The sequence below is a fragment of the Agrilus planipennis genome, unplaced genomic scaffold, assembly GCF_000699045.2.
Source record: "Agrilus planipennis isolate EAB-ADULT unplaced genomic scaffold, Apla_2.0 scaffold96, whole genome shotgun sequence".
Lineage (NCBI taxonomy): Eukaryota > Metazoa > Arthropoda > Insecta > Coleoptera > Buprestidae > Agrilus > Agrilus planipennis.
The window spans coordinates 477,629-503,836 of NW_020438968.1; the positions used below are offsets into that span (position 1 = coordinate 477,629).

General features: G+C 35.0%; 1 protein-coding gene across 5 annotated transcripts in view; it reads right to left on the minus strand.

Annotated features, from left to right (window-relative positions):
- Positions 1–26,208, minus strand: part of LOC108734467 (developmental protein eyes absent) — a 126,153-nt gene that overhangs the window by 24,165 nt on the left and 75,780 nt on the right. For 2 of the 5 annotated variants that reach the window (XM_025975335.1, XM_025975333.1), the window contains exons 3-4: positions 10,999–11,040; positions 3,886–4,112 (exon numbers count right to left, since the gene is read on the minus strand). In XM_025975335.1, coding sequence (XP_025831120.1) covers positions 3,886–4,112; positions 10,999–11,040 — 269 coding nt within the window. Of the gene's footprint in view, positions 1–3,885; positions 4,113–10,994; positions 11,041–26,208 lie in introns of all 5 variants that reach the window. The other 3 variants (XM_025975336.1, XM_025975337.1, XM_025975334.1) reach the window with 2 other exon arrangements.

Sequence of the window (26,208 nt, forward strand, 5' to 3'; positions counted from 1 at the left end):
TTCTCATAACTCAAAACATCCTTTACATTTTCGGATTAAACATATTAGAGTAATTTTAAAAATAATACATAATTACGTATAACACTAAAAATTGCTACAACGTCTTATATATATATTAATAACATTTCGTAATAATTTCTGATGGATATTTAGAAGTTTGAGGCAGATTTCCAACAAATTCGTATGCGAGAATAATATTTTTCTTGTTTCCAAACTAACGTCACCGGCGACAAAGTTTCGATTTCTCGTCACGTTTGATTATAACTTTCCTATCTTCGTTTGTTATGCAGGCTGACTTTCGAATATAATATTTACGCCCGTCTCTCACACACACACCCAAACATACACATCCAGAGATACCCCTGTACCTTCCATATACACATGTATATCTACAACCAAAGTACTAAAACATTATAAATAACGGAACAGGGATGGTGACGCGCTTATCCACAACTTATTATCGAACGCATTTATTATTTATTTTTACGCAGTCGTTGTTGTCATGTTTACACGTTAATGTATTACTTATTAAACTAAAGCCAGAGATTTTATGTACAGAATATAGTATCTATAATGAAGATAATAGCAGAATTATTAACCTACGAGTGGTTTATCTTGTAAATATGTACGAAATTACAATAATATCAAAAAAAGATCTGTCTAAGTGAAGTCCTAAAAACCCGAAATTACGTACTACTCTGAGTATCGAAACGAATTTTGGATTTGTAAACTTTTTATGTGGGTTTTTAGTGTTTTATTGATTATGATAAGAGGAGTAATTTAGGAAAACAGGCAGACTCAGGGGTGAGCCAAGAAAGTCCTAAAAGATGAAGGAAAAGTAACGAATATTGCTTGTTACACCCCGAGTAAACCAGTTAACAGGGATGAAGATACAGTGTTGATTTGAAACGTCAGCACCGCACGGCTGCGGTTCAATTCTTGGCCGATACAATACCTTTTTCTGCATGCAATACGACACGAGAGCAACGCCGAGATTAGGGGTGGTAATACATTAACATATAAAAGCTTGACAATAAAGGTAAACAGGATCTCCCTATTGAACTATATATGAATTGTAATAGTTAATTGTTAAGCGATTGTGTTAAATTCTGAGTTGTGATTGATTTATTTCTATTTAAATAGTTCCTTAAGAGATTACTGGTCAGTCAATGAACTTTGATAGGGAGAACAATACCTGTAAGCATGCAAAATGAGCTTAGGTCACTACACTCCTCCAAGAAAAGATGCAATAAATTTTTCACGTGGAGTAAAACAATTTATAAATTCACGACTTTTGGAATCTTTATTTGCATCTGCGCATTTATTCCAAAGGATATCTGGATCAAAATTCAGAGAAACAATATCAAATGCAAAATACAGGGTAGGATCAAAAAATGTCTTTATATACAACATTCACAGTTTTTTTGTCATTAGACAATACAAACCGGCCTTCCGGTCGGTACCGCCGCAACCGCTATGTTTGCATTTTAAATCTGTAATAACTTCGAAAATATTCATTTAAATTGCATGCTGTAAAGGGCCATATTGATCTACATTAATGCACAATGTATTTAAGGTACTTAAGAAGAATTAATGCCGTGTTGCTTAAAATCGTTTAGTAAATAAGTCATTATTTCTCATAAAATGTAAAGGACAAAAAATGGTTATTGTGGGTTATCCCTAAGAGATAGACATATACCATCAGAGACTTTTTTGTAGATCTTTTTAAGATGTATAATACTTTAGTACATTATTTTGATCTATCTCGTAGGGTTCAGCCAGTGTTTGCAATGTAAGCGCAAAAAAATGTGTTTTACGACATCACATTGGAAACCTCTAAAATTATCAGTGTTTCTCTACTATATTATGCATGTATTATACATATAAACCTTCCTCTTGAATCACTCTATCCACTAAAAAAAACGCATCAAAATCCGTTACGTAGATTTAAAGATCTAAGCATACATAGGGACAGACAGCGGGAAAACGACTTTGTTTTATACTATATAGTGATACTAAAAAAGGTACCACAATTTTCGATATCAACCAGTTCACGTATTTATATACATATCTATAGGGATATTAACGAGGGACGATGTAGAATTCGTCGACTCTATTATTGCCTTACGAGCATATTCCCGTTTGCGTACCGGGTTGAACACTGCATTGCGTTTTCACGAATTCAACACGGTTTTTGTTGCTTCATTTTTTTTGTACAAAACCGTGTCGATTTAGCGTCTACCTCGCACGAGCTTGGTGCTACGAAGCCGTCCCTAATTCGCGACATTTAGCGATTCAAATTGGGAGATGTTGAAAAAATGGTGCACATTACTGTCGTACTACTACCGTGATCAATTTGCAAGAAACGGAAACGAGAAAACGCACGTCGCAATCCAATAAACAACCATGTAAGAATCCACAATTAAGATTAACGGTTTGGCAGTGGTAATCGTGAGTTAATCGTAATTGTAATCACAATCATGTCATCACTATTATAAACTCCTATTAATGAGAATTTTGCGCCACATATGAATAAAATCCGTATCACGTGAAGTAGAGGTTCAGGCAATAAAACATTTAAAAAACACTACGTGATAGTTCGGGGAAGAAACGAAATGTGTACTGGGACTAGGGTTGCCACCTTTCAGGCTTTACATAAAGTATTTCTCGACTAAATAGTTCAAAAAAAAAGTACTCAGCATAAAAATAAAGTATTTTTGCTTCTTGTAAAGTATAACGTACGCACAGTCGAAATAGAGTACAATACTAAGTACAGGTGGCAACCCTACTTATAAGGGGCATGCCGATATAGGGATTTCCCCATAGATTCTTCATGAAAAAAAAAAGTGGTGATACTAAAATGAGGATTGCCTTATGGGTTTTTATATGGGTCTTAAGGAGCAAACCTATCACACGAATAAGCTTACAATTAAATCTACCTTGTGAAAATATTCTCAGTAAAATGAAAAAACTAATAATTCCCTTGCCCAATTATGNAACGGACAGCAAAAGTGACACTACTTTGAACAGATTTGGGAAATCAGGTTGTTCCGTAAATATGGCTTGCCATTTTTCTGTGCAATATTATTGATGTTAAAGTACTCTGAATTTCGAATAATACAAAATTACGATGTTTACTTGAGGCCTTAAATAAAGTATTTTTGCGTACTGTATGTGTCTTGTAAAGTATAACGTACGTACAGACGAAATAGAGTACAATACTTTATAATAAAGTACGGGTGGCAACCCTAGCTGGGACACCTAGTAGAAAAAAGTGGAAAAACGAATGGCAACGGACAAGTGGAAAAACGAATCGCAACAAAATTTTTACGAACAGATTGTTAATGAACTTGTCCAATTTGAAAACATGCACGTAAAACTTCAAGTAAAAATTTTGTTGCGACTCGTTTTTACATTTGTCCGTTGAAGTTTCACTTCTCCTACGTGTCCCAGTACACATTTCGTTTTCACAGGTTTACTGCAAATTATGATTTGGTTTTTACAGACTGCAAATAGAGGTAATGATTCCCAGCCACGTGGAGAGCAGAGGTAAGAAAACAACAGCTGAGCACAGCATACGCCGCCGGGACTCTAGCGGACCCTTCGCTCTCCGCGTTGCTGCACATAATCACCATCCAGACCCCCCAGCCCTCTGTGGTGCTTTCTTAATACTTGAATGACCCCTATATAGTAGGCTTTTTGTCATTGGTAAATGGGCAAAAACAAAGATTGCGACATTCGGTATATGAACATGCTAATATCGTTAAAGTATTTTTCATCTTAAAAAGAAATAAAGATCATGTACTTGCTAGGATAACGTTTGAAAAGGCACTTACTGGTAATAAAATGTTATACTGTATATTATAGTAAAATGAATTGAATTACCGGCTGGTTCGGTAAGCAACGCCCACGAGCTGGGTAGATGTAGATGGTGTGAGGAGGTGACGCAGGTTGAAACCATTGACGCCGATGGATCGTCGGCATGTGTGGCCAAAGTCGTTGCTGCGGATGCCGCTGCAGCCGGTGGTACTGGTGCTGGTGAATCGCAAGAACTAGATGAGTGACTGCTACTGCTGTGAGGACTGCAACCGTTGTTGTTTGAAGCCGACAATCTGAAACAAAAGAGAAATCACGTGAAGCTAACGCACATAACTCCATTTTCTTCAGTACAGTATTCGATTGATTTGTTTGATTTTCTTGTTGTTTTCTAATAAATACAGAAAAGTCGTTTCAAAAGTAACCATAAATTTTTCTGTTCCAAAAAACGCTCTTTCGTAGAGGATAACACTACAGACGGCATAAAAAGTTATTTGATACAAATACTTGCTCATAATTTTTAGATACGAATTACAATACTCCTATTTTACTTTTCAGATAGTTAGTATGGTATTATTATCATTATCTGACAGACCAATTATTTACTAGGTGCTATTCAGGTATTTCCTTTCAACCTCTACATCAAAGGTATTGTATTATATGATTTCAATTAACTGTAATCCAAATATTCCATTCTGTTCTTTTGCGCAACTCTACTTTTGTGTTTAATGTCTATCATTTCTGTATTTTCTCGTAATTCTTTTATAATTTCAATGTCAATTTTACTTACTAACTGTGTGACGTCTACAATTCACATTTCTTATTAATGACAATTTTATGATGGGTTCTCTTTGATGGTTTGGGACTACATTTTGATTCTTAGTATGCCTTATCTCATAAATTTCCAAACCTTAGTACCTCTCCATTGATACCATACTTTTTTATTAGTTTTTCTCCACGTGAAGGATAACAAAATCTTGTCCTATTGGAGTATTTTTATAATATATACTGCTGTTTGCACTCGCAAAATAAATGCAAAACTATAACGAAACAAATTCTATAATCCGACTCAAAGAAACTTATAAATGTTGACAACTTATTAGGAAGTAAGTTCCACTGTCTGGTGAGGCGGTGGATAACCGAATTGTACAGGGTGTAACAGAATTAAGTGTCGAGCTTTGGAGGGTGTAAACTAGATGCAATAAACAATAGTGTGATGAGTTCGGCAGGCTGGTTAAGGGCAAAGTTTTTAAATCACAATGATTCACAATCCGAAGCCGGGCCTGTGCGTGAATTGGCAACATAGGTGTCTAATACTGAATACCTGAATAGTGTGGTACGAAGGAGAAGTAAACACTGCCGATTATCGCATGTCTAACAATACTAGCAAGCACTATGCAAATATAACAACACAAAAGAAATAAAAGCATGTAAGTTACGTAAACATTAATCGGGAAATGAGAATCATCTGAATAATTGTAATTTTATTAAAACAAATTTCCACACTATTGAGGTGCGTTACTTTTTTTGTGGATTAATATAAGTAAACTTAACAAAAAAGACAAATAAGTCGCCAAAAAATTCGCGCCACTCATTAACTGAAAATAGTTTTTGAAATTGCGAAGAATGTATGACATGCTAATTTGTGTCGCACCAATAGTGATTATTATTGTTAGTCAAAATTTCGTTCCGCGTGAAGCAAATTTTTCTGTAAACAACACCCTATGACAGAACTTTTCTTTCGAAACCACCGACACAAAATCCACTCGCTGCAAATAATAAGGATGCATCAACTGCCACACTGATAGGAGCCAACGTTTGTTCGAGGGTAAGGTGGATTTTTTTTTTGAAATCAAGGATTTCGTCCCTACAGCAGCGATATGGTTCAAACCCGTAAATGTGTGTATTACATCACATTATTCTAACAACTATTCTACAGTGACTCTACACTGACAATCGGTGTTGTACTGTTGAATTAGTTTATTGAACTGCACAAGGTTCAAACGTTAAAAAAATAAATGGCTACTAGGGGTAGGCTGTTAACATTAACTCCTTGAATCCCACTTAATCTGATTTAACAAATAAACAATACATGATCAAAAAAGTACAAAGCAAATACTGCACTGGTGCTAGGAATCACCAGCTGATCAAGTACAGCGTTGTGGGGGCGTATTAGTGAACCAGGAACGTAATTGAATTTATCTCTACTTTCATTTTTTTCTCGAAAACGGTGAACATTGAGATATACAAACATTATTTAATTTTTATGTTTTATAGTGCTGTATCACATCTTGCAAGCTAGGCACTTGTTTCTGTTGCACCCTATACCTATACGCAGTGTCTATTCGAGGTAATTTCAAAATTAGTTTATGATGCCGTCTCTCATTGTTATTATTGTTATTGTTATCATAAACAGGTTAATACATATGGAATCATAATTTAAGTGGTTAGTCAACCTGGGAGTACACATCTAGTGCTTCAGTAATTTTTTAACTGATGATATACAGCAGTAAGTAGCAATAATGCTAGTAACAACCGAGAAGTAAGTTTCTTAAAAATTTTTGCAATCATACGAAGGATAAAAATTGACCTATAATTGGTGACACATGTGTTGTCTTCTTTATTAAATACAGGGATAACGTGTGACAACTACCACCTCTTAGACATGTAGCCGTTCAATAACGATTAGGCAAAGGAAGTCGCCAGGGCCCAGACACAGCACTAACAAGTCATCTCTTTAAGAATTTAAGGAGTATTTTTTTTTTTGCTCTACCGAATGTACTATATTTTTCCTTTGTCTTTTACCTTCTGAGTAAGAAATCGCATTTATTATTATTAGGAAAGGATTTTACCATCCTTCGTGTGGAAGCCATTTTCCTAATTAACAGCAAATGCGATTTCGTACCTGTGAGATTTTCTGAAATCAGAAAGAATTGTAATTTTGGAGGGGGATATTATAAAAAATTGTTTACGGGCTTTGGGAAGAAGGTATGGCACCCTCTCCCAGGACCCTATCGAAGTATTATGCTTTGGGGGGAGTTAACTAATTAACTAAGTATTATGATTTGGAAGGGGGTTAACTAACTGTTGTACTTTTAATTTTCCAACTAAAATTATTACGTATAAATAACACTGTTCATCTCTGCAGGGATTTAATTGTGCAAAACCATACACTTATAAATAAAAAAATAAAAGAAATACCTAATCCAATCGGTTAATAGATAGGTATTATTAGTTTACTCGAATTCGCCTGTGTTTAAGTTTCACCCATAAATTCACCATATTGTTCAGGAAGAGAGATTTAGAAAGGTATCTTTTCCTTTTTATCATCATTAGGGCATCAAGTCTCTCTTCTTTCAAAGTGAACCTGGCCGAATTTTTAAATCTTTTAAGTTAAGTAAATTCGAAGCCACCGAATTGCTGTAAATGTTAACTGGCAATTACGAAAAGCTTCACCAGTAGCTATTTTATATTTACTAGCTACATTCATGATATCTTGCATCTTATAGAAGAGCAATCGGACTTCTATCATATATAAAAACAATTTCGAATTTTTTGAATATTTGATTTTTAAAATAATATCTCTAACTGCGTAAAGAGCGCTGATGAATCAGGCCTGTTGATACAGCTGAATCAATTTTTCAATATTTTCACTTGTTTGATTTTTTGTGTTTAAAGATTTGTGGAAATGTATGATATTGGATTCAAACGTTCTACAACCATTTTGTAATTGTATCTAAAGTACATATTTAAATTTTTTTAAAAAACATTTATATCAAAGCTACCTGCATTGGATAGCTATCAATTTTTTACAGAAGACTTCGTTATCGGTGATGTCTTTCAAAATCCTGTTCTGGATTAATTTTTATTTTTTTAAAAAAGATTTTGGCACTGTCTACTTAGTTTAGAATTTCAGTTTCCTTTTGCCTTAATCGAAACGAGGGATTCTTTGGTTCTATTGATAGGTAATGTACATTACGTCTACAATGTTCCCTTCCCTTTTGTTTTTTAATCATATTATAAGTAGTTTGCTTTTAATTATAACAAAAATATTACTATTTTTGCGAATCTACCAAAATAGTCTTATCTACGACTTACCTATCCCCTCAAACCGCTATTGATGTATAATATATACGAAAAATGTTTCTATTCGGCTGAAAATATTGACCAAAGGTCCGATTTCTTGATGATATTGTTATTTTATGATCCTACTTTTACGGTTTCTACGCCCTTTTGTAATCATATTCAGCCCATGCATGAATACTCTTTTGAGTGTTTCAAGCAATTTACCTAAAGGAGGTATTTGTATTGGAAATTACAAAACACGTTTATTTTTAACATATTTCCTAACTAATAACACAAGTTGATAAAATCATCTGAAGCAGATATAATGGGGAGCATCCCCCGGTTTTTCCCCTTAACAAAAATGCTCCACAATTCTCAAACCGAACCACGTGTATCCAAATCAACGTGAATAAAATGAAAAAAGCAACTTTTATTGAAGAATATAAGAAGCATTGTTTTTATGAGTAAATAATAATTATCAGTTGTACTGTGTCATTTTTTCTTCATTTAATGCATCTTTTAAAAATAACATCGTAATAAATTATGTACGGGGATTTGACGGTCAAACTGAGTGGAAATATGCCCGCTTGTTTGGTGAAAAAATGCTGCAGTCTGCTTAATACATGGGTGTGACAAGAACTGTGACATATGTACTTCTTGTCAGATCAACCATAACTCATAAGCCGCAACGCAGTCCAGTCAGTTCTCCACATAACACACGGCACAAGTCCTATACTGTTTCTCAGGAAAGGTTTCTTAAATTTATTTTCTGACCTGTGTCACCATTCCTGACATTCTATCGATTATCATTATTAACTGAATGAACGTTCGTGTTCAAACTGACACTTTAAAAACAACTGCGTGTATATTTTCTTTAACATTTTCTTTATTTCAAGCAATGTCATCGCTATCAAGTGATCTTTGACATGTGAACAATATTGAAATATCATCAACAGGTGACAAATGATTCTAAGATTACAGACTTTACTGATGAGCGAGCATGTCGTGGTTGCGAGTGCACAAGTATTGTATATATACGGAAAAAAATTAGAAAAAATTACAGGAAGAAATCAAACATTTATGTATAAGACTTAACGCTTAAATGTTCTTATTGTAGGTACAGTCTAAAGACAGTACAACTGTAGGGATAGATATACAGGGATAAAAGATTAGTATGCTTAGATTTGCAGACGATATAGCAGTATTAGCATTTAGCAAAGAGGAGGTAAAGATGGCTTTAAATACTATTGAAGCGGTATTGACAAAACAGTATTGCATGAAAATAAATGAAAGTAAAAGAAAAATACTAGCATGCAAGGGAATAAGAAGTAGGGAAACAGCGAATATAAAGCTAGGACACGAATGGTTTGAACAAGTGGCTGATTTTAGGTATCTAGGAAGTCAAGACGGAAAGAGTAATAGGAATATAAAGCAGAGGATAGCGCAGGGTCGAGTCGCTTTCAATAAAAGGATTTTATGAAAGTCAATAAAAAATAGGCCAGATAGGTTTATTAATCAGAGACATATTAGAAGCAGAAATAGGAGCAGTAGAGGTAGATCTAGATTAGATTACTGTTCGCAAATAGTTAAGGATGTGGGATGTTTTAGTTTTAGGGAAATACAAGATAGGAATGAGTGGAGGTGCGTGCCCAACCAGTCTTTTAAGACTGACGACATGTTGATGATGATGAGGTACAGCAGTCTAAAATCCCGACAGTGCTACAATACTGATATGTGAAAATCCACGCGTTATTTTAATGTTTTATTAATTTTTTTAATACACTGTACAAAAATGAGTTGAAAATTATAATTGTCCAAATGAAGGAACCCACGGATATGGGGGTAAAGATGCTGGAAAGGTGGTAATTAGACACGATTCGAGTACTTGGTTTGGATCCGGTACCGCCGGATCCCAGCACTTATTTAGGATCCGGCCTATAATTTAATATTCATAAAAAAATAACCTACATAATAAAAATTGGTAATTAAGATAAGATACTATATTCTTATCAGGTTTCGTTTAATTATAACTTACCTCGTAGTATGATTTTGTCAACTCAACCATCCGGTTGAAAATCCGCCAAGCAAGAATTAAAATTTTTTTGGTTTAGTGACTTTTTGAACGGGACTTAATGATTGGCAGCCTTGGAACAATTGCGGACCTCTCTAATTATCGTATTTACTATTTACAAGTACGGTTCAATTAGAACCATTCGAGGTGAGACATTTGCAGACCTGACCTCTTACTTATATACAAAATATTTATATCAGTTTCTTATTATGAAGACATTTAATCGAAACAGCAAAATCACTATCCCGAGCATTTCTAGTGACTACTTTCTTCAACTCAAAGTTTTTGGAAGCGGATAGGAAATGAAATTAAAAGTAGAAATTGGAGGCAGTTCTCCATGAACCCTTATAAGGATTCCACAAAAGAAATCAACGATATTGACGTGAGGTATGCCTTATATGAGTTTATCATAAGATAAACCGAACATATGTGGAATCTTGCACCATCTGCTTTATGAGTGTTCGATTGGGCAATATAGACTGGTAAGTCATATTGAAAAGTTAACGGTATGTATAATCCGATTGATTCCCCCTTTTTCCTACGTGGGTTACCATTACTTTTCCTTAGAAGGACAACATGCGGCATTCATGGGGATTCATGGGGATGCGCAAATGATGCAAAACCGTACGTCCTTTGCGTGCTACAGAGCAGCCTCATAGGGCTTACACGAAGTAGTGTGCCTAACAACATTGTTAACACCTTAGCTATCAACTTCCCCAAAAATCTAGTCGGGTTTTTTTCCACTTTATTCGTAAATTATAACCTTTAAAAGAATATAGTGGTAGGTTTTACCCGCGGCTTCACTCGCGTTGATGTCTTAAATACGTGTCAAAGATCATCGACGATCACATAAAAAAACCAATTTTTCTATCCCTCGAGAATAGTATTTTTTTCTGGATGAAAAGTATCCTATGTCCTTTTCAGTACCCCTGGTAATGTGTGTATAAAATTACATGATGATGAACGGCTGAGTAGTTAAGACGTGAAATTCTTTTTTGAAATTTGTCTTTGGTTTATTAAATTAATGAAACATTATACTTACTTACCTTAATGATACTGCCAGATGATCTTCCACTGGAATACTGCGTCTGAAAACAAAACTGTATGTGAATATTGACAGAAATAGGATTTTCTACATATACAATAATCTGGTCATCTTGAACAGAAAATCGGATTTTTTTAATCAATTATTACCTATTATCGTAAAAGGCGATTGAAATGTGTTGTTACAGGCGAATCATGAAAATACCGTCGATAGAAAAGATTTAGAATGAGGAAGTATTAGAAAGTACATAAACAAATGGCGCATTTGAGGTTGAATTGGAGATATATTGGAAGGAAGAACACGAGTAGAGGGGTAGCGAGTGCTTACTCAACCAGTCTTGTCGACCATATGGTGACCAATCACCTATTCTCTTCCGGAAAAGTAGTCCACATTCGACAATATGGAAAACAGAAATTAAGGGAAAAGGAGATACATGAAAGATAAGTAGAATGGCCCATCTATACATGACAATGAGGGTAGTGGCCTTACCGAAAGCCCCAACTGCTTCGGTAATGATGACAATGACGCGTATTCGCGTGATATCGCTGGTGTATTCCCGTTACACCGTCCATATGTGAGCACCATGTGAATACCTTGGTTTTTGCTGAATATTTTCACATTCAACATATTTTTGTATTTTGTGGTAATACTTTGCCAATCGAACGCTAACAAGTGCAGACTATTACTAATCATTACGTACAATTGACTTGTCTACGTATCAGCTGTTATGAAGGTCACGAATATATGTGTGTTTCGCCGAAAGCCGGTAAAATAACGTGGTAACTATTCTCAATCATTGACAGCTCGTTAAATCATCATCATAAGGTCGTCAGTCCTAAGACTGGTTGGACACGTACCTCCACTCTTTCCTACCCTGAGCTAAACTTCGCATTTCCCTAAAACTAGAACAACCCACATCCTTAACTATTTGCGAACAGTAAGCTAATCTAGGTCTACCTCTACCCCTTCCTAACTCCCGTTTCTGCCTCTAATATGTCTCTGACTAGACTTTCATGCCTGAGAAGGTGTCCTACCAACCTATCTCGCCTATTTCTTATTGACTTCCATAGAGTCCTCTGTTCTCCTATTCTTTCCAATACCTCTTCATTTCTAACCTTTTCTACCCACGATATCCTCATCATTCGCCTATAACACCACATTTCGGAGGCTTCTAACCTTTTCTTTTCCACCGCGCCCACTAGTCCATGTTTCGCACCCGTACAATGCCGTGCTCTAAACATACACCTTTAACAACCTTTTTCGAATTTCTAAATTAACCGTTCGCGAGCATAGAAGTGACTTCTTTTTATTAAAGGCGACACGACCCTGCGCTGAAGTATCATTCATTAAATAATCAGTGAAAACAAGAACGAAATCTAATTAATTCTAAGATACGGGAGTCGAAAAAATACTCGATTTTTACAGGATTGACAACCTTCTGATGATAAAAACTTGCTACCTTTGATTTTATTCTATAAAACCAGGGAAAGAGCAAGAGACTGAATTTTTCGATATCAGGTTTGGCCTACACGAAAGTGACAATCATTTACCCTCGATTTAATGAAAATAGATTGCACCGCAGTACAAATTGCTTTCTCGAAATGCACAAAAATATTTTGTGGTGAAAATGATACCCAAGTTTGTGTTTCGCATTCAACAACTAAATATTTAATATAGGTCTCTGCAGTTTTATAAGGATGTAAGAAAAATAAGAGAAGTACATATAATTCTTGCTGCAATATGTGGAAAGTATATATACTATCGGCTGAATTTGCGAAGGGCAATAAACACTAGTTATGGGCTGGGTACTCGCTTTGGATCCGCTAATCGACGAATTCAGCACATTTTTTATTATCTGAAATTGCTTAGCATTCAGGAGGACGCCGGTTCGATTCCGCGTCCGTCTGCCTTGGTCCAAGTTTTTCTGTGGTTTCCTTGGATCACTTAGGCAAATGCTGAGGCAGTAATATTCCACAGATAATCTTTCATTCTCTTCTGTCTTCATTTCATCCATCTCATCTTTCTCACCCGAACCACCACCCACCCATTCCCACGATTCCTGAAAGCAGGCTGAAGAGGGCCTTCCGCCCTACCTTCCGGCGTAGTCCGGAGGGACTGCCCGCCCACCAGCATTACTGGCTGGTGGGAATGAAACACCCAAAAGTTTTTTTTTTTCAACTGTGGTTACACTGAAGACAAAGACCAGAATCCTTCTAAATGTGGAACATGGCTTAGGATATGCTTTAAGCAAAATTAAAGCTAACATAAAAAAACTTGAAAATGCACAAAAATACCAACCATCACACTAACTATGTTTGCTTAATTTATTGTTTAGGTATATAAAATTGTAAGACTGATGTGCAATTTGTGATTATTAAAAATATTTGTATTTGCTTGTGCTGTTAGTATTGCATTTTAAGATCGGGGTAAAATCAGTTTTCCTTATAGGTCACAGGGGTAACAATATTAAAAAGGTTAGGAACCACTGCACTAGAGGAAAAAAAACTAACACCAGCAATAATAATTTAGTACGTCCAACAAAAAACCCACCTAACAGAAATTGATAATTAAGATTGTTTAGGATAGGTAGTTTGTCCAAATCTGTATTATTTATTGATTACTATAAATTATTTCTTATTTTGATGCAGTTCTTGAACTTCCTTTTTCTCGTGAACAAGTATACATCAGTTGCCGAACTTTTACAATTTCTGTCGCTTGATGATATATCAGATTTTACTTAACGATATTTATTAATATGATTATGTCACATTGCAGACTTTTAGTGTTTACAAACATTGGAAGTTCGTTTCAACGGTTTTAACTCAACCCTCTCGTTAAAAATCTCCTAAGCAAGAATTAAAACTTAATTGGTTTAGTCTTTGGTGATTATACGACTTTTTGAATTGAATTTAATGAGATTTGGGATGTTGGTGAGTTTAATGGAAAATGCGTCAAAACGAAAACATGAACCATTAACCGTAGTGGTTTTGTCGACTGCTCCACACAGCTAATGCAGGATACTCGGTTATCCGGTACCCGACAAAATCACTAACCCGGTGCATCTCTAATAAAAATACCCTGGACGTAATTACGTATCTTCCCGACTAGAAATTTAGGTCCTTAACTATTTGCGAACAGTAATCTAATCTAGGTCTAGATCTATCCCTCCTAACATCCGTTTCTGCTCCTAATAGGTCTCTGACTAGACCTTCATGCCTGAGAAGGTGTCATACCAACCTATCCCGCCTATTTTTTATTGACTTCCATAGTCCTCTGTTCTCCTATTCTCTCTAATACCTCTTCATTTCTAATTTTCTTTATCTACGGTATCCTCCCTCATCAATCGCCTGTGACACCACATTTCGAACGCTTCTAACCTCTTCTTTTTCGTCGCACCCACTGTCCATGTTTCGCACCCGTACAGCGCAGTGCTCCAAACATACACCTTTAACAACCAAAAGGCCGAATTTCTAAATTAATCTTTCGTGAGCATAGAAGTGACTTCTTTTTATTGAAGGCGACTCGACCCTGCGCTATCCTTTGCTTTATATCCCTACTACTCCTTCTTTACTGATCTTCCTAGATATCTAAAACCAGCTACTTCTAATCTTTCGTCTCCTATCTTTATATTCGCTCTTTCCCTACTTCTTCCCTTGCATGTCAGTATATTTGTTTTACTTTTATTTATTTTCATATAGTATTGTTTCGTCAATACTGCTTCCATTTTATTTAAAGCTATCTCTAGGTCCTCCTTGCTAGATGCTAATACTGCTATATCATCTGCAAATTGAAGCATACTGATCTTTTGCTCCTGTATATCTATCCCTACAGTTGTACTGTCTTTAATGATGTTAATGGCGTCTATTATAAAAGTAGCGGTGCAACTCCCTTCCTAATAATTACTTCTCTACGTTGCAGCCCCATCTCTATAACTGCCTGTTGCTCTTTATACAAACTAAGTATCACTCTTCTATCTGTATAACTCATCCCTACATTTTTAAGTATATTTAACATCTTGTCTCATTTAACATTGTCAAAAGCTTTTTATAAATCTACAAATCCTGTGTAAGGTCAATAAATACCATTAATTAATATTGGGAACAAAATTTTTTTCAGTGTGGATTAGTTGCGATAGTATCAAGTGTATAGTTCAGCAAACGACGTTTGAACCAAAACAAAAACCACATTGTAACTAATGCTTACCACGAATATCGTTATAAAAAAAATCATTGATATTTATTTCTCTAATAAATACTCTCACTCGTATAACTTGAACAGACGACTCGACGTTACACTATAACATTGTTGGTTGATTTATGTCATGTCCATTGGCAAAAATTGACCGACCGCTCAGGTCATCGGACATTGTATAATGAACATTATTCTTCGACCCTTCGGCCGTGCTGAGCGCATTATTCAACGATCGAGAAAACGAGAAAGATTTCGTGGCACGGTCGATGGTCGTTTTGGCCTGTCGCATGTCCTAAACGTTTTATCTTTGGGAACAAGTGTCAACTCTAAAAGTTAATAGTGCATCGCCGATGAAAGCGGCAAAAGAAAAAGTCTACGAATGACTGCACCGAACGAACGAACTCTACACGTACGTGTATGTGTGTGTGTGTGTGTCAATGTGTAGAAACAAAGGCGAACCGAAGAGAGCGTAGTATAGGTGCCATTTGGCCTACACATGTTGAGACCAAGTCCGTAGAGAACAAACGACGAAGAACACCGACAGACAGACAGACACACTGCTGATCCGATGCGTGCCTTTTTATGTATTCTATTTTCTTTAGCAGTTTTTAACGTTCGGTAGTTCATTTAGTTGTGTAAACAAGATTAATTATGATGAATATTGGCCGCTGACGGATGTATGCGTTAGCTTTCCGCTTCAATGTAACTAATTGTAAGTAAATTTGTTTTTTCAACGCTGCGCGAACGCGATTTTTTTAACACTCCGAAATAGAAAGTCGTCGGTCGTCGGCTTTTTTTCTCTTCGATTTTGAAGTTTGAAACAACCTCAAATGTTAATGTAATACAAATACAAATCAGAATGTTTACAACAAAGAAATAATTATTAATATAAATGCCTACATATTGGAATGGTAAAAATTTGGATTTGGAGCAATTTAGCAATACAATAAAGATACAGAATTGAAAGAAAATATGCTAATTTTACTCAGGAAAAGAGCAAATATAAAGATAGGAGACGAAGCTGGTTTTAGGTATCTAGGAAGATAAATCGGTACGGAAGTAGTAGGGATATAAAGCAGAGGATAGCGCAAGGTCGTGTCGCCTTTAATAAAAAGAAGTCACTTCTATGATCGCGAACGATTAATTTAGAAATTCGAAAAAGGTTGTTAAAGGTGTATGTTTGGAGCGCGACGCTGTACGGGTGCGAAACAAAGACGATGGGCACGGCGCAAAAGAAAAGCTTATAAGCGTTTGAAATGTGGTTTTACATGCGAATGATAAGGATACCGTGGATAGTGAAGGTTAGAAATGAAGAGGTATTAGAAAGAATATTAGGAGAACGGAGGAGGATAGGTGAGATAGGGTAGTAGAACACCTTCTCAAGCATGAAGGTCTAGTCAGAATCATATTAGAGGCAGAAGTGGTAGTGGTAGTGGTAGACCTAGATCAGATTACTGTTCGCTAATAGTTAATGATGTTCTTGTTTTAGGGAAATGCGATGATTAGCTCAGGATAGCAAAGAGTAGTGGTGTATCCAACTAATCTTAGGCCTGACAACCTTATGATGATGAAATAATGTATCTTTTTTAATACCTTTGAACTTTATAATCATCATCAGGTCGTCAGCCCTAAAACTGATTTCTAACTTCTTATATCCACGGAGGATACCATGTCATCGCCTGTAACCCTACATTTCGAACGTTTATAAACTTTTCTTTTCATCCGCAACCACCGTCCACGTTTGGCACGGGATATTTGGTGAGGTACAAGCCTAAAAGAAAATAATATTAGATGAGGTAGTGTGGGTGTGGGGCGAAGAAAATTGAGAAATGGTAAAGAAACAAAGAAAACGGTCATCTATTAGGGAATAAGAAGGTAGTTGGTGGGAATGATGGGAAAAAGAATAGACTTAAGAATGTAGAAGTATTGGCTTGTAAAGTGGCGAAAATAAAGAATAAAGACAACAACTTTTGGAATAATTTGAGAATAACGAATTATTTGTGCATTTTTGTATGAATAACTTAAGGTTATAATAAAGTATTGTGGCGAATACAAAAAATAGAAAACGTACAATTTTGTATATATATTTTTTGTATATTAATTTTTCATATTTTTGTACATGTGTAAATATTGTAAACCTTTCGCTTCTTATCTTGTGCATGCCTTTGTTTCTTTTCAAACTAAATTCTATTGTTTCGCTATCGCTATCTTTACCTAGAATTTCATCGTCTTCGATACCTATTTAACAACCCTTATTAATAGCTGGCTTTCCCTCGCTTACTTTTTCTTCGAATTCTATTCTATTCAATTTCAACTAGTCTGTACATGTTCGGTTAATACTTTTCCTTCTAGAATGTTCTCCCTCTATTTACTAACAATCCTGTTGTATAAATACCCTTCAAATTTCCTACTTATTAACCAGTGTTCAGTAACCAGTAACCAGTCTACCTCTTGATAATTCGTAAGTGTTTTATATTGTTATTATTTGTTGTTGTTCTTATGTTGTTTTTGAGTGTTGTTCAGACTTATTAAACTTTTGTATATATTCTTCATTTGTGTTGTGTTTTGTTTTGGGTTACGTTCCTTTTGGTACAAAAATTATTAGTGCTTTTATTAAAGGAGTATTATAAGAAATTAAAAGTTGTCTTTTTAATTTGTTCACTATAACCGAATACCCGATGTAACCCCCTGCTTGTTAAAAACGAAGTTCACTATGTTGTATATACATAACTATTTCTAGTTCGTTGGCAAGCATGTTTATTGGTATTATTGTGACAATCCTTCAAAACGTGTTTTTCCGAATGTTTCAGTTAGTATCTAATCTATGAACTTATTAATGTTATGTCGTAGCACACGGGAACACCCGCAACATGTTTTCTCATTGATTACTGGGTACTGTACGTTATTATGATTATGAGTCGTGTTGTTGAATAAATTTTACATAATGAACATATGTAATGTTATGTTATAGTTTACTGCACCTATATTAAACATATAGTTTAAAGTTTATTTACGATGTGTATTGTTTACGAATCCCGAGAAACAAAGCATTCCAAAATAATAACATCATATATGCATATGTGAAGTTATTGTAATTAATTCTGAGAACACGCAAATAATAACCAGAACGGTTTTGGCTACCTGTAGGTACTTGCCAGAAAATGTCTTTAATATTGCCTTTCTTATTTAAAAGCTCCAATAATAAGGTCCATAACACATTCAAGGTATAAAATACTTCGAAGTGGTCTGTATTCTGTCGAAACTGGCAGACGCGGATCGCGATCTTTTTGGATCTCATCAGCGCGTCGTAGACAGCTCCGATACAGACCAACTTTTACCTGCTCTCTTAACAGCGCGTTTTAGAAAATATTGGCGCGGTAAACGCCATCTGTAGTACGATGCTACATTTTAGGATTACAATTCTACTACAGATGGCGTTTACCGCGCCATTTGTGGTATTTTCTATATTCAAGGTTCCTAAGCTTTAGGAATTTCAAAAGATTGAAATTTGAAATACACAATTGTTGTTGATCTGACAAACAAGTGTAAATGCCCAACATCTTTTTCTCTAGACAGAAAGCGTCGCCCCGAAAGACATTTTGATGTATTTCCCTAAATTGAGTTTTTCTGTTATTCGCTTGGTCCGACAAGATGTGGTAGAGAGCTTCGAGTTGGAAGTGTCGTTCGAGGTGGATAAGGTAGTTAATTTGATGATTAAAGCGGAAGAAGTTATCAAGAATTTGAATGATTTTAGTGGTTTTGAACAATAGCGTACCTAAGCATTGAAACGAAGATTAAAAAGTGGAACCAATTTCGACTCCATGCCTATAAATCATTGCCACGTACGAATCGCAAGTTTTTACTGCAATTCTGATCAGAATTATCCTCGATTGAGCCCAGAACTTCAGGATTTCTCGACCCGAAATAGGATATTAAGTGAGTCATAACTTGGATCTGTTTTTGCACCCTAGAAATCCGGGGTGTTGGCCATTTTTCGACCCAAAATAGGATATTCAGTTTGACATAAGCCTATAAAACTCAAACTGGTACAAATCGCGAGGTTTTACGGCAACTCTTGCCGGAACTACCCGCTGAGTATCTTACACATCAGAAAGTGCTTTTAGGGCCAGAAATATGGGTTGTTGGCCATTTTTCGACGAAAAGCGAGTTATTTTGAAAGGTACAATCCTAAGAAGAATCATTATATTGTACGAATGGCAAATTTTTACTAAAATTCTGTCCATTCCGATTTTAGTAGAAAAATGGTCAGCATCTCGAAGTTCTAGGGCGGAAAAGAACCCAACACCTTGACTACCTCATCTCCATCCTTTTTTCTCTTTTGTTTCCAACGTGCTCTGTATTTTTCTCTCCTCCATCCTCATATCATCTCTTATAAATATACACCTCCGACCCCTCTCACCCTTCTACCGATTCTCATCACCAGCACTTTGTCTTCCCATTTCTTCATTTTGGCACCAAATACCTTCTTTTTAACTTTTCGCACTTCTTTCGTATCCACCTTCAATCCCATCTTTCCTTTTATCAGTCTTTCTTTATTTTCCTCTAACTTTATTTCAAAGATTATCAAGTTACTGTCTTCCTTCCTTTTCCTTTTCCATTCTCTCTATTCCTATCATATGTTCCTCCGCCTGATTCTCTACAACCTTTTCAATCTAATGTTTTCTAGTATTATTTCCTTCACATCTATTAAAATGTTCTTTTCTTTCTTACCCTATTTCTTACAACCTTCTTCATTATATTTGTCTAATCTTTCTTCCATTTCCTGTATTTTTCCCTTGGTCTCCTATTCCATTTTTTCATCTTTTCCTTTACACGTTTAATTTCTTCCTGAGTTTTGTTCCCAATTCTCCCATCTTCTTCTTTCTTGTAAATCTTTTTTCTATTTCATCATTTTTTTCTGATTTTCTTACTTCATCTCTTCCAACAATTTCATCAATTTATCCAATTTATCAATGTCACTATCAAGTCTTCATATATATATATATATATATATATAAATATGTCCGAAAAAAATGACTATTATTTNATATATTTTTTAATTCTTTCTTTTCTTCCACCGAACTAAATATCCTTAATCAGAACTTGAGTAATAAGAAGCGACAAAATTCGGCCAGTTTTTCCCAATGAAACTATCGAAAAACACGTTGCACAATCGACCACCACACCTATATTAACTGATACCTCAATCGCCTCTCAATTTCTTAGTATGACCGAACTGTTACAATTTCATTCGGTTGTTGCTATATCAAGTTTTGATTACTTATTAGTATAATTTTGTCACCTTGCAGACTTTTACTGTTTATAAACATTATAGGATCGTTTCAACAGTTTTAATTCCATCTTCAGGTTGAAAATCCGCTTCTATTGGTGTTTAAACGACTTTTTGAACAGGACTTAAATGTGGTTCAGGAATACCCGCCAGAACTAAAATATGAACCATTAACCGCACTGGTTTTGCTGGATACCCAGTTATTCGGTGCATCTCTATAAATTTTTTGTATTTTCCTTTTTTTCAGTACAAAATCGTTATACTGTTTATCAAGCAACACAAATTCAATTATCGTCCCTTAAAATAGAAGCAATATGATACTACATGATGAGTTGTAAATTGGTTTCATTTGTTGATTAAAATGATAATTGCTTTGCGCATCTAAAATATACATATACATAAAATGGCCTACTGTAATTATCTACAGCTGAATTTCTCCGAAATTATGTGTAATATGGGAACAGTTATAACAGAGTGAAATTCGTTTTTGACGAGTAGGAGTTACATGTTACATCGGATATTCGGTTACAGTGAACAAATTAAAATGAAAAGTTTAAATTTCTTATAATTACTTATTTGAATTTTGTCACTTTTGAATACAATACCAAACATAAAACATGAAAGATAAAAAATAATGACTGAATGAAATGAATGAATAATAATTTAAAAAGGAAGACGCTGTAACTTTTGCAGCAATAACAGAAGAAAAAACAGATATTTTTGTGAAAAAAGGCAAGCAACACGTATACACTTTTTATACAGACTGTGCCAGTAGAAAACAGTAGGTATAGAATTTTTTTAAAAAAATTCTTATAGATTCAACTTTATAAATAGAAAAAATTGTCAAAAAAATTTGTCAGTTTTTTTGGTAGGTACCTACATCTTTTTTGTGTTCAGGGTAAAATTGTGTTTTGTTTTCTTTTCACATTATTACTATCAATAATAATTGTTTGTGTATGTGTGTCTATTAATTGTCTATCGAGCTCATTTGTATTAGAGAATTACATAGTTTTGTGAGCTACAATACAAAAAGAATTCTCTACAGTCTCGGGGGTCCGGTAAAGCCAATACTTCGCCTTAATTTTAAATTTTTTTTTAATCTAAACTATTAGAAATACAAATTTTAATATTTCTTTTCTACCTTTTACATATGTGCTTAAGATTTACTTACTTTTCACGGGATTAAACACAACTTTGAGTAGAGGCACTAAGCGGGCGTCATATGAACCATAGTCTTAGAAAATAAACAACTTTCTATTTTGGTTAGTTATTTAATTTAATAGAGAAAAAATACAAATTGTATCTATATATTTATTAACAGAAAAAAAAAGAACGATGAATTGTAATATCAATATACTTAGGAAGGGTCAGAAAAATGAGCGAAAATGTTATTATTAATCATTTGGGTCACTATAGCCGGATATGATTTCTTGACAATCAGTCATAATAAACGAGAAGTCATTTTAAACGGAGTCATTATATCCAAACTTTCCTATAAAGAATTTAATAGGAAAACCGAACTTAACATTGCAATTACTTCATATTAAGAGGTCGGTCAATAGAGGCGGAGTCACAATAAACGAATTCCACTGTACCTAGGTACCTATCTAATTGTACACAAATTGACATAGTGGCGTAACTACACCATAATTTTTTTGGCGATTAAATAATTTCATTTAGGGACTGACTGCGGGGTGCAACTGGTTTACGCCCGGGCATTGAAATATTAAGTGTATTCGACGTGTGTACTATGGGGATATTCTCAAGTATCAGATGCCACAACACTCTTTTTACATTTCGACACTGATTACAAACAGAGTCGACGAAAAGTTATTAGAAACTATTAAATTACTGACGAAAATAGCGTCTAACCACTCAATACTTCTTTCGTTCGTCCACAGAGAGAAAAAATCTAATACTTTAGCTTCCTGGCAGCCAAATTAATTATTTTCGCGTAACATATGTTGAGAAATAAAAGTCAGTAAATAAGGAAAAGCCTTTGTCTTCGAGATGTTAAATCTTGTTATTGCGTGATCTTTAAAAAAAGCTTTCATGTTACGGCATTAGAACAAAAAAAAATGTGACATTTCTGTCTGCGATCCAGAATATGTACATACTAATAACGAACATAGAGCGAAAGAGAGTGGTTATAAAAAGAAATTTGGTCACGACTCTTTTATGCCGTTTCGTTAAACATCTGGACGGACTGAGGAAATCTCTAAAATTAAGAAACACCAAACATTTGACGAAAATGTCGGACGGACGGCCAAGATGAAGTTACTTGTGTAGTCAGTCAGTCACATAACTCGGTACTTTACACGTAACATTGAACTGCAACATAATGTAAACCACATAAATAAAAATTATTGACATTTTAACGCTTTCTCCGACTGTAAACATCCATTTTGTTTAAATCACTTTGCGAACGTTAAGTATATACATGTGCGTGTGTGCGAGACGAACGCTCACAAGATCAGGAAATAAAGCAAAAGGAAGAAGGGCATGTCGGACTACACATGCAAGCTGTTTGCAGACGGGCTGTAAAGTATGGCTCTTTAAAATTTTAGGTGCTCATATAAACGTCTTTTGACGTACGCGGCAATTCAAGAAGTGCCTACACATTAATTTGCGGTCGCAACTATTGTATATACTACACGCTTAGCCGTAAAATTTCCTCCTCTGGGACATCGTTAAAAAACGGCATTTGGATTATTAATTGCATCAGGAAGTAATAAAAGTCCGAAAGTGGGTGAATATTACCCGCCCGGCCAGACATTGTTCGCGATTATGTCCACGCACTAAAATAAAATACATTCCTGCCAGAAAAACATTCGATGTACTTATAAATTAATGCCCATGTTCTATTCTTTAGATGCGAACGGAGTGCTAACAGAAAACTAGTTGGAGACAGTACGCACTTTATTTCAACTTAGGCACGCTAGTTACTGGTTACTGCATACACTAAATTCCAAAGGTTAACATACGTATATACATCAGAAGAACCATGCCAGAATATTAAATAAGTAAATATGAACGGCAAGAAAAGCGATCTGAAGATGCTATACCGTTATATTGTTGTATAACATTTAGGAATTAAGTAGTTACTTTTTTACCACATTTACTAGTAATTACTACAGAAAGAACGAAACCATCGTAGAGATGTAATTTACTTGAAATATACCGTGCTTCTTAAGTAAGTAGCAAGCTTATAATAGGAATGAAAGAAATGTTTGCATGTCGGAAAGTTCACCGTATTCGAGAAAAACGTAGTTCCAAGTACAGGCAAATGTAATTTCGACTCTGGAAAGAAATGCGACAACGCAACGCCGTATTAAATCAGCTGGCAATTAGCACCATTCGTATCTGATACCAGATCTGTATTTTTGCAGTCATGCATTATTTGCTATATGCAAGATTACATTAAGTGTGATTGGCGATTGCCTATTGGTAGTAGTCGTTTGTTCTTTTACTGTTGTAGATTTGTATGCATGTGGTCAGTTGAATTGACAGTAGGTCAGTGTGTCACTGTCATAGGTCAGTGTAGAACAGTAGTTGTTACAATGGCCTTTAGTACGGCAGAATTTTTGTGACGTGATACTAATTTATGATACATGTGAATACAATGTCGAATTGTATGGTCAACGACATCCCCAACGAAGACTTGCTTATCGGCAAACCATCATAAATGGTGTATATAGGGAGATTGAGAGAAATCGGCAATAATTTTAGTAGACGCATAGAAGCCTGTTTTTTAATAGGGGGTTCGAATTTCCAATAATTTTGGTAAAGGACATACGGTATTATTTACTGTTGATATTTACATTATTGGTCATTCCACAATCGACACTGTTTACATTCTCCATGTAGCAGCTTAGCTGTTATCGCAACTCGTTATACTAATACGTATGTTGTTTATTCATGCCCAAACGGCTGCGGATTGTAACTCCTTCTGGTTTTCTTATAAGTTTTTTTGTTCACTCACCATGTGATTCCCTATTGCATGTAGTTAAAACCTTCCAATAGTTGTCACTTGTTTCAGAAACACCCTGTATATTATAGTTCAAAATAATTATTCTTTATAGATACTACTTATTTTTAGCTGTTAATAAAAATAAGAACAAATTACCAAATATCAATAGCTTCAAAACTGAGTGATTTTTCCCGGTTTATTGGCAGTGGTTTTTTGGATACTGCTCCTGATTTTTCGTCTACAACTGCGGCAGGAATTTTCGTTGATCGCTAGTAAAAGCTTACATTCACTTATCAATAGCTTGTTATGTTAAATATACTCATATGCATGCTTTAGAAACCAAATAACAGCTTTTTTTTATATGTATCATGTATGAACAATAATGTAATGTACAAATGTTATCAATAAACAAACAATAAAAACTAACATTTAGCTTTTAGAACTACCTAGAAAAAAACGATTTTGTATTTGGAACGTATTAACAATTAACACTTTTACGTTTAGTATTTCAAATAAAGAATGAATCGTTTTCATGGTACCCAGCTTTCCAATTATCCGTCCTTCTTGAAAGGCATAAAATGATAATATCTAACAAAACGTACTATTACAAACTACAATTATTACGATTAACATAAATAAATAAAAAAAATCCCATACAAAACAAACAATTACTGTCTTCTACGGCTTCTAAGTTTCTTAATCGTAATCTATCCCTTTGTTGCGCTAAAAAATGTATGGGTGATTAAATGACCCTAAAAGACTGTAAAGAAAAATAATATTTTCAATCAAAAACTACTTGACCATAAACTTCCTATTTAAATCAAGTAGAAATACTTATGGGAAGCCGGTATCTCAAAGAATGCTCTGTTCACACAATGTCCCAGTAGGAAGATTAGCTGATGGTTCTGCTCGTTCTCTACCCACGACCCATGGGGAGCCAGCCCATTATTTGTCATGATTGACACGAACTAACTGGTACAATAGCCGTGAAGCGGAAATTGTTCAGATGACAAAAGGAAACACGTGGTAGGCAGAGTGTTTGCTCTTTTTTTTCTCGTTCTCGAACTTTTTGAATGGAACATCTGAGATATATTATTGTAATGGTACGATTTTAACCTATCTCGGAGTGCAATCACACGAGGGGTCCAATTTTTCTCTGATGAATGTATGTATGCCACTTGATGATGAAAAGTTCTATCAGTAATATAAACGATTCGTTTCTTGTAACAGGATAATTGTTGTTTATAGTTTACTAACATAATATGCAGCCTTTTTCTGTCCTAAGAAGATTGAAAGGGTAATTGTGTCAATTATATATATACAAATAAGAAGTTGAAAAAGAAAGAAAAAAAAAACAAAATACCTGCAATCGGAAAGCTTTTAACGTAAATGATCCCAACACAAAAAAGCAAATGCTTCATAATTTAAAAATGTAACAAAAGGCACAAAAATGATGAGAAAACGGCTGAATCGACTGACTTTTTATGACTTTATAATTAGGCAATTTGATAGACATCAGATCAGAAATCCATTTGCTTAGGCCAACCACCAATAAGAGTAATCGATTGGACTTCTTCATTAATTGTTGCATACCGATATTCATATGTACATAAATTACTGAATCATGAAGGGTCCGCCGACCTAATGGAAAGTTGTAGATCCTCTACTGTGCCTGTTTGTCATTTTTTTAAACTCTGACCCATCCAATGTGGCGGTGCAATAAAACTGCCAACAATAGACCGGCCTTGCTCATACCTAAG